This window comes from Enhydra lutris, unplaced genomic scaffold (assembly GCF_002288905.1).
Source record: "Enhydra lutris kenyoni isolate GAN:26980312 unplaced genomic scaffold, ASM228890v2 scaffoldscaffold17, whole genome shotgun sequence".
Lineage (NCBI taxonomy): Eukaryota > Metazoa > Chordata > Mammalia > Carnivora > Mustelidae > Enhydra > Enhydra lutris.
Window position 1 is genome coordinate 16315431 of NW_019154101.1, and position 15451 is coordinate 16330881.

Below are 15451 nucleotides of genomic sequence, written 5' to 3' on the forward strand. Positions count from 1 at the left end.
CACCTCACACCAGTCAGAATGGCTAAAATTAACAAGTCAGGAAATGACAGATGCTGGCGAGGATGCGGAGAAAGGGGAACCCTCCTACACTGTTGGTGGGAATGCAAGCTGGTGCAACCACTCTGGAAAACAGCATGGAGGTTCCTCAAAATGTTGAAAATAGAACTACCCTATGACCCAGCAATTGCACTGCTGGGTATTTACCCTAAAGATACAAACGTAGTGATCCAAAGGGGCACGTGCACCCGAATGTTTATAGCAGCAATGTCTACAATAGCCAAACTATGGAAAGAACCTAGATGTCCATCAACAGACGAATGGATAAAGAAGATGTGGTATATATACACAATGGAATACTATGCAGCCATCAAAAGAAATGAAATCTTGCCATTTGCGACGACGTGGATGGAACTAGAGGGTATCATGCTTAGCGAAATAAGTCAATCGGAGAAAGACAACTATCATATGATCTCCCTGATATGAGGGAGAGGAGATGCAACATGGGGGGTTAAGGGGGTAGGAGAAGAGTAAATGAAACAAGATGGGATTGGGAGGGAGACAAACCATAAGTGACTCTTAATCTCACAAAACAAACTGAGGGTTGATGGGGGGAGGGGGGTTGGGGGGGTGGGGTTATGGACATTGGGGAGGGTATGTGCTATGGTGAGTGCTGTGAAGTGTGTAAACCTGGCGATTCACAGACCTGTACCCCTGGGGATAAAAGTATATTATATGTCTATAAAAAATTTAAAAAAAAAAGAGTCCTAGCAACAGCAATCAGACAGCAAAGAGAAATAAAAAGTATTCAAATTGGCAAAAAAAAAAAATTAAAAACAGAAATACTAATGATTGGGGAAAAATTCACTACATAACTGCATGTCTATATAGCAAAAAAAAAAAAAAAACTGAAATAGGGAACTGATAAACAATAAAAAGAAACTTTAGAACTCAAAACACAAAGTTAGTCTTCTTCATTTATAAAAGAATTGTTATCTATATAAAAAAAGACTTCCAGTTTGAATATGGTAGATTGACATATGTTCACATCTATACCCTCTTGACATACTAAAATGCAAAAGTGAAGGGAATTTTCAGAAGGCTTTTACAGTTGTCAAGGAAAAAAGAAAGGATGTGACAGTAACAATGTATTGGAATCTAGAAAGTAGAAAAAAATAAGTAACTCAGAACCTGGAAAAACTGAATGATCAGCCACCATATAGAAAACACAACACAATTTACTTCACAGAACCTCTCAAAAAAGTCCAATTGGTGGCAGCAACTATCTCTGGAATTAGGGGTAGAAGTGGGACTGAAAATAGAAGAGATGCCACCTAAAAGTCAACTTAAAAAGAAGTCTTACAAGCCTCCCTTCCACATTCCACGTAGCCACCCCCCTGTATCTTTTGGAAAGTAGGCAAAGATCAAGAACAGTTGAGAGTACCACAGGGTTAAAGCAAAGCTTATATAGTAAAACTTGAAAACCACTTTCTCCACTCAGTCATCTTTTCCTGCTAGGCTTTTACTCTCTGTAGACAGCTAGCTATAGGAGCCTTCTCTATAGAATCTGACAAGAACAAAGACTACAGAGGCCGATATGAGAGGTTCCCCAAACAAATCCATGACAAGATTCCCCGACAGCAAAGGCCACAAGTAATGAGGTCCCATGTTCCTACACAGTTTTCAAACAACTATTTACCGACTTTTAAGTATTTGAAGAAATGTCTAATCTAAAATCTGAAGCTAAGAAAACAAATAGAAAAATCAACGTGGAAGGAAAAAAGAAAATGAAAAATGAGAACTTTGTATCTTCACGGTTGTAAGAGAATTTAAACTCATGAAACAAGAAAGAATAAGATAGCAGAATAAGAATGTTCTCTTATAGAAAAAATATAACTTAAGAAATGCAAATCTCAATCTGAATCTAAGGGCTAGAAAATAAAGCTGAGGAAATTTCTTAGATGGTAAAAAACTTAAAAAGCAAGCTCCTGGGGGGGGATCCAAGGTAGTGGTAGGAAAAGTCCTCCTCCCATCGACACACCCAATCTACAGCTACATAAGATCATTTCCCTGTGCAGAGAGATCTAAAAACTAAATGAACTGATTCTCACAACAAAGGATAAAAGGACTATATCAAAACAGGAGAAGTAGAGACACAGTCTCCCAAAAAAACACTCACTCATGACATGGCAACACACAACAAGAAGGGATCTTACCACACAGATGCATCTCCCAGAGGAGAAAAAGGTTGGTACCCCACATTGGGGACCCCACTCTTAGGATGTACACCAGAGAAATAAACCCACAGAACACCTGGCTTGAAAAACCAAAAAAACTAATACCAGGGAGTCTAAAAGTGCTATAAAGAAACAGACTCCCCTCTCGGAGAGATTGTGGTCTCCTCCAAGACCTAGCAAAGAAACAATAGTCTAGAAAGGCCCCTAGACTGTATGTAAAGGAGACTCATTCGCTAATGTGGGGGCACTGGCCAGAGGGGCAGGAGACAGAGACAAATGAGGATGGTAGATGCCACAGATGCACTCTCCACGTGGCTACTAGCAGGGCTACCACCACCTTGCTGGTACAGCAGGCATGAGCTTTTGTGGTACTTGCTGAGTCCAGGTGGAGAGTTGCAGTACTCCCCAACCTCCCAGCTGAAACACGAGCATGAACTGTCAGGCCAGTCTCCTATTCCCAACCTAAAGCCAGAATACAGACAAGGCACTCTCCTCTTCCATTACAGAAGCCCATGGAAACATACATTCAAGATATTTTCCTGTTGTCTTTCTAAAGCTAGCTAAGTGTGCCCTGTTCTCTGTACCTTCTAACTGTCTTGCTCAAGCCAGCAGATGGACACAATCCACACTCTTTGATTATCCGGCCCTGATGGCCAAGAGGGCTGACTATCCAGAGCTCCACCAGATTATAACAACTGGAAAGACTTTTCTTGGCAGGCCATCAATCCCAGGGCCCTGCACAAACAGCAAACTGAAACAATCCCAGTCTTCCTGTGAAAAAGGCCCATTTACTCAGCCTACAGCTCTAGCCTCAGGAACAGGCTTCAGGTTTCCCACACATCAAGAAGCTAAGGAGGCACTCCAAGGGAACAAAAGAAGGGAAACATCATCCTCACACACCCCTTTGGCCTCACTACAGCTGAATAGGACTTCCCAGAGAAGATCATATACATTCACCTGGAACTCAGATTTTTGCGACTCACACTCAGGGAAAATCTCCCTATCTGACCTGGAGACCAGCAATGATTACAAATGAGACCTCAGAGGACTAAATATATTTGCACACTTTCAAAGCTGGCCTGAGGGTCTGGCTTTCAATCAGACTGAAACTGGGTGCTATGATCCCCTTCGATCATGGATAGGCCTTGGAAAGCCCTCAAAAAGGGGGCATATTAATAATAAACCAGACAACTGAGATAATCACAAAGGTCTGAAAGACAACCAAGAGCTAGGACAAGGTTGAACAAGCGATCCATCACCTATTCAAGGCTACTGTTCGAAGACTGAGAAAAGTGCCTGCATTTCACCTAAACACATAGAAAAAAACAGAGCCAAGCCAAATGAGGAAACAGAAGAAACAAAGAAAAACAAAAAACAAAAAACAGAACCTCAGAAAATGATATGGAGATAAGTACCTGATTAAAAAAAATTCAAATTAATGGTCATAGAGATGCTCACTGAAATCAGAAGAATGGATAAACACAGAACCTCAATAAAGAGATAGAACACATAACAAAGTACCAAGCAAAAGTCACAGACCCAAAAAACACAAAAACTGAACTGGAAAATATACTAGAGGTGTTGAACAGAACACTGGACGAAACAGAAAATAGATCAGGAAGCTGAAAGACAAAGCAATGAAATACACCAAAATATAGTAAGAAAAAAAAATTAAATAAAGATAACCTAAGGGATCATGGGACAACATCAAATAGAATAAAATTCAAATTCACATTATAAGGGTCCTAGAAGGAAAAGAGAAAAAGGTGCAGAAAACGTATTGGTAGCAATAATGACTGAAAACATCTCCAACCTAGGAAAGAAAACAGGCATCAAGGTCTAGGAAACCCAGAGTTCCAAACAAGATAAACCCAAAGAGAGATACACCAAGACACATAATTAAAAGTTTCAAAGTTAAAGAGAGAATCTTAAAAGCAGCAAGAATAAAACCAATTGTTATTTGTTTTATAAATGAACAAGGGAAACCCTATAAGGATATCGTAGATTTCTCAACAGAAACTTGGCATGCTATAATCGACATAGCATACTCAAATTCCTAAAAGGAAAAAACTTCCAAACAAAAATACTCTACTGGGCAAGGTTATCATTCAGAATTGAAGATAAAGGATTTCCAAACAGGCAAAACTAAAGGAGCTCATCACTACTAAACTAGCCTTGCAAGAAACCTTAAAGGGACTTTTTTAAGCTGGTGGGAAAATGGCACTAATTGCAAAATATATGAAAGTAAAAGTCTCACTAGGAAAGGTATAGATAAAGTTAGAATTGTTACTTATAAAGCTACTAAAAAGGCAAAACACGAAAGTAGTGAAATTAATTACAATTACAATAATTAGTTACAGGATACATAAAATAACAAGTTGTAAAAAGTTGAATCAAGGGGTGCCTGGGTGACTCAGTTAAGCATATGGCTCTTGATTTCAGTTCAGGTCTTGATCTCAGGGTCGTGAGTTCAAGCCCCACACTGGGCTCCATGCTGGGCATAGAGCCTACTCAGAAACAAAGAAGGAAAGGAAAGGAAAGAGGAAAGGAAAAAGGAGAGGAAAAAGGAAAGGAAAAAGGAAAGGAAAAAGGAAAGGAAAAAGGAAAGGAAAGGAAAGGAAAGGAAAGGAAAGGAAAGGAAAGGAAAGGAAAGGAAAGAAAAGAAAAGAAAAGAAATGAGAAGAGAAGAGAAGAAAAAGAAAGAAAGAAAGAATAGAGGGATATGTGCTTAAAAAAAAAGTTGACATCAAAAACATAAAATATGGTAGAGAAGTAAAAATGTAGAGTTTTAGAATATTTTCAAATTTAAGTTTCTATCAATTTAAAATAGATAACTATATACATAGGATGATACATGTGAACCTTACAATAACCACAAAGTCTGCAATAAATGACGGGGGGTATTACATAATGATAAAGGGGTCAGTCTAGCACAAAGATATAACATAAATATATGAACCCAACATAGAAGCACCAAAGCATATAAAGCAAATATTAAGAGACCAAAGAAGAGAAACTGACAATAATACAATAATAGTAGGGGATTTTAACATCACAGTTATTACAGATCATCTAGACAGAAAAGCAGTAAAGAAATAATTGGATTAAATAATGCATTTGACCAGATGGACTTAACAGATCTATACATGCGTATATGTATACATATATATATGTATATAAAACACACGTGCACACACATACAACATTCTATCCAAAATTCAGAATACACCTTCTCAAGTGTACATGGAACATCCTCCAAGACAGATAACACATTAGGGCACAAAGCAAGTGTCCATGAGTAAGAGTTAAATAATATCAAGCATCTTTTCTAACCCTAAAGGTATGAAACTAGAAATCAATTACAAAAGGGAACTGGAAAAACTATAATATGTGGAGATTAACATGTCACCAAACTACTATGTCACAGAAGAAATCAAAGATGGAAAAATACCTAGAGACAAATGAAAACAGAAATACAACATACCAAAATCTGGGATACAATAAATGTGGTTCTAAGAAGAAGTTCATAGCAATACTCGACTCTCTCAAGAAATAGGAACTATCAAATAATTTCACTTTATACCTAAAGGAACTAGGGGGAAAAAATGAAGCCCAAAGTTAGAAGAAAGTAATAAAGATCAGATCAAAAATAAATCAAGACTAAAAAAGTGATAGAAAATATGAACGAAGCTAAGAGTTGGTTCTTTGAAAAGATAAATAAAATTGAAGAGCTATTAACTAAGCTCAACAAGAAAAAGAGAGCTCAAATAGTCAGAAATAAAGTAAGTTATAAATGATACCACAAAAATACAATGGGATCATAAGTGACTACTACAAATAATTATAAACCAACATATTGGACAATGTAGGGAAAAAAATGGATAAACTCCTAGAAACAATCTCCCAAGTCTGAATCATGAAATAGAAAAAATGAACAGACTGATTGCTAAAACTGAACTAGTATCAAAAACCTCCCAAACAAACCTCCAAGACCAGAAGGCTTTTCAGTGGTGAATTCTACCAAACATTCAAAGATTTAATACATATTCTTTCCAAAGTCCTCCCAAAAGATGCAGAGAAAGGAAAGCTTCCAAATTCATTTTACGAACCAGCACTACCCTGACACCAAAACCAGACAAAGACACCACAAAAAGAAAATTACAGGCTAGGGGCGCCTGGGTGGCTCAATGGGTTAAAGCCTCTGCCTTCAGCTCAGGTCACGGTCTCAGGGTCCTGGGATCGAGCCCTGCATTGGCTGTCTGCTCAGCGGGGAGCCTGCTTCCCTCTCTCTCTCTCTGCCTGCCACTCTGCCTACTTATGATCTCTCTCTCTGTCAAATAAATAAATAAAATCTTAAAAAAAAAAAAAAAAAAGAAAGAAAGAAAATTACAGGCCAATATCCCTAATGAACATAGATGCAAAAACTCTCAGTATCAGCAAATCAAAATCAACAATACATTACAAGTATCATACATCATGATCAAGTGAGATTCGTTCCAGGAATGCAAGGATGGTTCAACATCCACAAATCAACATGATATACTATATTAAAAAAATCAAGGATAAAAATCATATGATTATCTCATTAGATGCAGTAAAAGCACCTGATAAAATTCAACATCATTTGTGATAAAAACTATCAATTAAGCAGGTGAAGAGAGACCATACCTCAACATAATAAAGGCCATATACGACAAACCCACAGCAAATATCATACTCAACAGAGAAAGATGAGTAGGATGTCCACTCTCATCATTTATATTCGATATAATATTGGAAGTCTCAGCCACAGCAATTAGACAAGAAATAGAAATAAAAGATATCCAAATCATAAAAGTATTAAAACTATCACTATCCACAGGCACCATGATACTACATACTAAAAACTCTAAAGACCACCAAAAAAACTGTTAGAATAAATAAATTCATTAAATCTACAGAATAAAGAATATGCAAAAATACTGTGTACCTCTATATACTAATAATGAACAAGAAAAATCAAAAAGGTAATAAGTCACATTAAAAAAAAAAAAACCCTAGAAATAAATTTAACCACAGAGTAAAAACATGTATACTGAAAACTACAAAACACTGATAAGACATACTGAAGACACAAATAAATGGCAAGATATTCTGTGCTCATAAACTGGAAAATTATTAAAATGTTAATACGACATACAGTAAAGAGTCAAGGCAACTCCTATCAAAATTCCAGTGGCATTTTTCCACAGAACAAATAGATTCCATAGAACAAATAGCAAATAGTTTCGAAACAAATAGTTTCCATAGAACAAATAGCAATATATAAAGGTTGTTACCAGGATAAAAGTTATCCATCAGACCAAGACAGCACCAGTTTTTTGTTTGTTTGTTTTTGTTTGGGTTTTTTTGGTAAGATTTTATTTATTTGAGAGAGAGAGAGAGTACACACAAGCAGGACGCAGGACAGGAGGAGAGGGACAAGCAGACTCCCTGCTGAGCACTGAGCCTGATGCAGGGCTGGATCCCAGGATCCTGAGATCATGACCTGAGCCAAAATCAGACGCATAATGACTGAGCCATCCAGGCACTCCCAGCACCAGTCCTAAATAAAGTCAGAAAGTTTTAAAAACATTTTTTAATAAAATTAAAATTAATAGAATTTGTCCAGTACTTGAATATACAAAGGATTTAATAGGAAAGACCATATAGATGATTTAACAAAGAAATAGAAGTAAATTAAAAAATATGCTAAAGAAAATTATTAATTCCAGAGAAAATAAGAAGTTGTGGAAAAAAAAAAGTAATCACACAGCTGAGCTGTGAAGATTACAGGTAGATACAGTATGACCCTAATGAAGGTTACTGTTCAACTGTATTGCATTATTGATGGGCAGCACGGAGTTGGGAGGAGGGACCCAGTTGTGTTTCTATAGGTGGTTGGGTGGAATAAGGAGAAAGAAATCAATGGATTATTCCTTAAATTAAAACAAGTGTTAGAAGGATATTATCTAATGATCATCTAAAGCAGCCAAAAGTAGTTGCATTGGAGAACAAAGAAGGAACTACTGTTTTTGATACTAAGCCTTATATGTTTACTGTGTGCATAAAACACTTCAGGTCGATGAAAAAATAAAACAAACGGAGAAATGGTATGGAAAGAAACGTTGCTATCATAAAATGAAAGCAGCCAATAACCATATCTCCATAAGAGCAATGAGATGCTCAAACTCAACTGAAGTCAGGTCAGTATGGGTCAAAACAAGATCTTTCACCTATTAGGTTGCCAAAACATTCCATCACCTCATACCACTTAGAACAGCTTTTATAAAAAGTTTTTTAAAAGTGCAATCATATAAACCTTACAATTCAGTTTGGTCATACTAGCCATATTTCAAGTGCTTAAGAGCCACATGTGGCTAGTGGTAACTTTACTGGCAGTGCAGACCTAGAACATTCCATTATCCCATAAAGCTCTACTGGATAGAGCTATACTGAAGAAGGTAAGCCTGAGAGGCTAGCCCTGGAGCTGGCGGCCAGATGTGGCTAAGAACACCCATGTGGTATCCATCCAGACAGGTAGTCAAAGGGGCTGAAGTCAGCATTCTGGACCAAAAGGGCCCCTCCCTCACTGGGCCATAGGCTCTAGCCACCAGGCCCTTACTCCCTAGGCAGGAAAACCCTGTCCATTTGACAAGTTTGGAAGAAAGTACCAAAGCAAGGCCAAGAGCCCTCAGAAATTAAAAATGGTTGTCAAGATAAATTCAAGAACAGCTTTTTTGTGCAAAACAAAGATTAAAAGGGAAAAGCTAAGGGATGGTCACTCTTGGAAATTCAACATCCCCTTCACAGATGCACCAGAAAGAGAAAGCAGAAGCAGAAAAATGATCAAACACATAATAGAAGAAAAAAAACCCTGTGCCAAAGGATGCAAGTCTTCAGCATAAAACTGTCTAGCTAATTCCTAAGTAAAAGTTCCTAGAATAAATTACACTCTCAGGAAACATCAGGTCCTAGAAACTTTTAGAGGCAAAAAAGGCAGTCTCTACCCAGTCAAGTTACCAACCAAGTACGAAAATATATTTCTCCTGCCTAAGACAGGTAGGAATTCAGAAAGCTTACCTTCTATAAAACTTGTCAGGTACTTGAAGAAAACATGCACAGCACAAACTCCCTTCATGTGTGCACACTAAAAGCTAACCCTTAGTGCCTAACATATGATAATTTGTTTAAAATTTCCACATCCCCATGAGGCAGGTGGTGATTATCTCTAATTCACAGATGAAAAAAACTCAGTCACAGAGAAGTGTGGTGACTGAGTGATAAAGCTGGGATGTGAACCCAAGAGGTTTAGAGCCAGGACTCATGTGCCTAACCTTCATTCCATGCTCTCTCTCAACTTAATTACTATTACTGCTTTCTTCCTTCCCAAATTCACTGCCAGTACATGTTACTTTTGCAGGCAGAAAGATAATTTTTAAGTGAATTAAATCTACAGTAAATACAATAAACAGTCACTCCCATTATACTAAATTAAAATTAAAACAAAGGGGGCCCCCCCATAGCTACTGGGAGGATTAAATGGTGACCCATGTAAAGACTTTAGTCCTGTGTGATTATTTTAAGACAAAATGTACCAGATGTAAACAGACTAAAACACACATATGATGGGTGTTGGGGGAGGAAACAAAAGGCAGAAAAAGAGTGGCATAAAGAAAGGAAAGAGCAAGGGCAACAAATAAAAAACAATCACAAACATAGTAGATATTAATCCAACCTTATCAATAATCACTATCAACAATCTAATTACATCAATTAAAAGATTATCAGAGTAGATTAAAAAAACAGGACCTAATTATGTTACTTACAGAAGCCTACTTTAAACATAAGAACAAAAATTAAAATGAATGGAAAAAGATACACCACACTGACAATCAAAAGAAAGCTGGAGTAGCTATATTAACTTCACACGCATTTCACAGGAAGGAAAACTATCAGAGCAGGGCTTTATATAATAAACAGATAATTTTTCCAAAAAGATAATCCAACCAACAGGATCAAAATACACAAACCAAAAACTGATAGAACTGCAAGGAGAAATAGATAAATCCACTTATATATTTGAAGATCAACACAATGTAACTAATTGACAGATTCAGCATGAGAAAGCTGAACTAAACACCATTAACCAACTAAATATGACTGACATCTATAGAATACTTCATCCAACAACAGCAGAATATACACTTTTCTCAAGTTCACACAAAACATTCACCAAGAATGACCACACTCAGAGCCATAAGACACGTTAAATTAAAAATAATGCTCTCTCAGACTCATAAATATATAGGTCAAAGAAGTCTTTAGAGAAGTTTAAAAATATTTTGAAGTGAAAATGAAAATACAACTTATCAAAAATTGTAGGATGAGGCAAAAGCAGTGCTTAGAGGAAAATTTATAGCACTGAATGTACATGTTAAGATAGATCTAAAAATCAATCATCAAGTCTTCCACCACAGGAAATTAGGAAAAGAACTAAAACCCAAGGAAGAAACAGAGGAAAAAAAGTTGGTCTTTTTAAAATATCAATAAAATTGATAAGCCTCTGGCTAAGTTAAAAATAAAAAAGAAGACAAATTACTAATATCAGAACAGAAAGAGGGGCCACTAATATTGATCACATGGACATTAAAAAGGGTAATAAAGGAATATTATAAAAAATCTATATCCACAAATTTAATGAATAAGAAAAGTGGACCAATCCTTCGAAAGACACAATCTGCCAAAACTCACATAAGAAATAAACAATCTGAATAAGCACATATCTAACATAAAAATTGAATCAATTAATAATCTTTCAAAACAGAAAACACCAGGCCCAAATAGGTTCACTAGTGAAGTCTATCAGACATTTAAAGAAGAAATTATACCAATTCTCCACAATCTCTTCCAGAAAACAGAAAGCATTCTTTCTGTTTCTGACTCATTATGAGGGTAGCATTAGAATAGAACAAGAACAAACAATGATATTAGAAAAAATACAGTTTGATATCTCTCATGAGCATAGACACAAAATCCTCAACAAAGATTAGCAAATCAAATCTAACAATATATAAAGAGAATTTTATACCACAACAAAATGGGATTTATTTTAGGTATGCAATGCTGAGTTTACTATTCAAAGATTAATATAATCTATCACAATCAAGACTTTAAAAAAAAAAAACACTTATTGTGGCATTATTTATGGAGGCAAAATCCTAGATACAATCTGATATTAATAGGGTAAAAGTTTTAAAATATTATGGTAAGGCCATATCAAAGTACTATGGAACTATTAAAAACAGTGTTTCATTTTTTACTTATCTGGGAAGATGCTTATGGTTACACATAAGAAAAGTGAATATTGTATATGATGCTATTTTTATGAAAAGGAAACAAAAATTCTGTGATTATGAATATATGTTTGATAGATCATTATAAGTTCAGAGAAAGTCTAAAACCATAACCAAAATGTTACCATTGGTAACTAACCAGGAGATAGAACTAAGCGAGGGTAGAGAAGGAAGATGGAGAAGTTAGCTTTTCCTTTGTGCACCTTTGTGAGGTTTGACTTGAATCAGCTGTGGGTGGCTTTAGAAGTCTGAAAAAGTTCAAGCAGCAAAAACTTCCCATCTAGAGTGAACCCTCCTGTTCTTACTTTGAAGTTGCTCACATCAAGACCTATTCTGCCTGCATATTCCATAATCCTGGTTACTACTTCAACCTGTGATCATATAATACACTGTTAGTGGCTGATCAGGAACCTAACTATCTAGAATAGTTATCCTGATTTTCATTATTAACATATTGTATGACATTTTGGAAACTTTGAATCAGATCGAGAAAATATGCTAAAAATTCCAAAAACTTAAAACACAGACATATACCTTTTTTCTTCAGAGGAATTCATATTTTCTCCATAAAGTAGTAAGGTAAGTCCTTCTTCTACAGATGCAATTCTTGCCAAAATATCAGCTATATGAATTAAAGCTGTTTCAGAGCAATTTGGAGCAGCCTATACATTAAAAAGATAACAAATCATATAATGTTATGGCAGGCTAACAATCCACAGACTAAAATTTAAGTGTGGTAGTGTAGTCTAACAAAGTTACATTACTACAACAAAAAGAAAGTTAATGATTGGCTATGAAGTATGTCTGATTAAATGCGTCATATTCACTTACCAGGACAGCTGATGAGGCAACTACATATAGACTTTTTATCCAAACCAGTTATTATTTATTGAGACAGTTGAGAGAAGTGCTATTCTCATTACAGTTTTATATATAATTCTGTTTGACAAATGCAGTAGCTCCTCTAAATCCACTTTGCCCTTTACTTCCCACTCACTGGTTCCTGAATATCTACCTTAATTTTATTATACATGGTTTCTAACACACTGTCATCATTTCTAGGGAACACCATTCCTTCATGCAATTGGTTGGATTATGAGTTATAGGTCTGAGTAAGGACATCCAATTCCATGGGCTGGCCCATAACCAATGATGTCATCTAATGGGGGATGAACCAATCATATTTCTTTATTTTAAATGGAAATACTAAAAATATCTTTGCCAGTATATAGCAAATTAGTATAAGGCAAATAATAAAAACTAGAGTCATCCACAGATGGCTGGAGCCCATCTAGAAGCCTAAGTCTACTAAAGTTCCTGTTCTTTCTGGGGCCTATTTATTGTCTATACCTACACAGCTGCCAATACACATATTCTCTATAAGAGATCTGAGTACTTATACTTTGCAAGCAATACAGCCTAATCAATTCAGTGGGTTAGCATAACTAATGAGTCAGGCTTGTTCACCTGAATATTTCTTTATTATATTAGGCATTATTATATAGTCTATTATTTTCACATTAAATACCTTTCTTAAAAAAAACTTTTGCCTGGAATACTTGCCTTCTCTCATATATTCACTTTTTAAAAAACCTTTCTATTCCTCATCTAGTATTTTAATAGTCTGCCTTTCCTATTAGAATTGGTTCTTTCAGAGAAAAGTATAAGTCTTAATCTCTTCTTTATTTCATGGGAATATAGAGAAATAGATGCCTAACTTTCCCATGAAGAACCAGAACAAATTTTCAGAGAAAAAAATAATAAATTATACTATGAATTTTTCACTTAAACCAAGACATCCCAGGGTGAGGGTAAAGTATGTAAAAATAAGGAAATATTATAATCTTATCAAAAAATGCAAATGATCTGTTATAACTGAAATACATGGGAAAAATAGGTAGGATACAATATAAAAGTTAATAAATTTCAGACTTTTTAACTATACATTTATCTAGCGAGCAACAAGCAAGAAAGCATTGTGATGGCTTTAGTGACAATACAAAGGACAGGGCAGAGAGGTGAAAGACTGGAAAAAATAAGAAAATTATTTCAATATTCCAAGCAAGGGATTATCAGAGCTTAAACAAAATCAGCAGCAGTAGGGATTAAAAGACATATGTGGATTTTAGAGCTGCATAGGAGAACAAGTCTACCAGGCTTAATTATAAATGGAATGAAGAAAACGAGGAAGAAGTCTAGATATGAGAGCTTGAAGAAGTGGAGAAGAGAAAAAAAAAAAAGGAAAGAAAAGAAAGAAAATGAAAAGAAAAAGAAAAACCTGACAAACCAAAAACTATTGTTTTGAAAACTGAGTTTGATTTGCTCATGGAGTAACTCAAAAAGTGTTTAGCAGACATCTAAAAACAAATCTGGAGCTGAAGAGATCTAAATTTAGAAGTTAACTATACATCTAATCTTCGGAACTGGAGGAAATCATCTAGGAAAAACTCCCTTCTGAAAGAAAAGAGTGAACTAGGTTGTGACTCACTGAAGACAGCAGGGACCTGGAAGGGGGAGCCCTCATAGGTGACAGAGAAAGAATGGTTAGAAAGCGAGGGTGAAAAATGTATAGAAATTTAGGAAAGCCATATAAACAATTTTAGAAGTTGTCTATTGTGTTAATAATCAGGTAGATAATAGTCTGAAAAGTGGTCACCGGTTACAGGTGTAGGAAGTTACAAGCAACAGCAATGAAAGCAGCATAAATACTGTGCTGGAGGTAAGATCGAAACGCAGTGTTTTGAAACATGACAGAATAGAGGGAACCAGGACAACAATGGCAGTTTTCCATAATTAAAAGCTTATCATTAAAAAGATCAGATATTAGGGGGTAACCAGAGATGTGCATTGGATGATCAAGAGCTTCTCTCATCCTAACTATGAGACAGATTCAGGCATATTTACAGATAAAGGAAAAAAGCTACAAGAAGATAAAAAGTTAAAGATACATGCAAGCAAAGACAAACAATGGCATGGAAACAAAATCCAAGAGCATATTTCTCAACTCTGGTATAAGGTTCATATTTCATGTTACTATTGACATTATGGCATTCTATTATATTAAACTGTATTAGGAATTCTGTTGGTTCTTCACTACTTATCTTCCCAAGGCTAACCATAAAATCAAAATTACAGCCCCTTAATTACCTAGAATTCCATACTTTGTAGCACATTCACATAAATGCTTAATGTTTTCTGAATGAACAAAGAGTAATGACTACATGATGGGGTGAACAGTTGCCCAGCCTATAGAGGGGCAGGAATAGGAGATGAAAACAGTAAAAACACTACAAAACACAGACATGGAAAGGCAAAATTTTTAGCCTATTAAGACTTAAGTCATTCCCCCCGAAGCTTAAGTCATAGAAATGGACAGATAGCAGTGCTGCTAGTGGTATCAATTCTGCCACTGTTAAATGTCTGACCTTGAGTAATCCACTTCTTTTAGCATCAGTCGTAAGGATTACATTATACAATTAAAGGAACAGGCCAATTTAAAAAATTAATGTTAAAAAATTAAATAAATAAATAAATAAAAGAACAGGCCATACAAACTGTAAAGAGATATAAACATCCCCATTCTGAACATATGTATTCTTTTTTCTAAAAAACTAGTTCTTCACATAAAACAGAGCTGACTTCAGAAAAATAATGTAAAGGCTATAAAATTGCTATTAAAACAAAGAATAAAATTCACAAGATTTATTAGATTTGCAAGACAAATACCTTAATAACTTCTCCAATCCTTGTAATCATATCTAAGCCTGACTAGAAAAAAAATTATGGTATATGTATTTCCCCCCACATTGTCAATAACAAATAAATCAACTGACTACATAAACT

General features: G+C 35.6%; 1 protein-coding gene across 1 annotated transcript in view; it reads right to left on the reverse strand.

Moving 5' to 3' along the window:
* The window catches only part of LOC111147590 (TBC1 domain family member 32), a 237940-nt gene that overhangs the window by 176542 nt on the left and 45947 nt on the right, over positions 1 to 15451 (reverse strand). The window contains exon 15 of the mRNA XM_022503709.1: positions 12143 to 12270. Coding sequence (XP_022359417.1) covers positions 12143 to 12270 — 128 coding nt within the window. The remainder of the gene's footprint in view (positions 1 to 12142; positions 12271 to 15451) is intronic.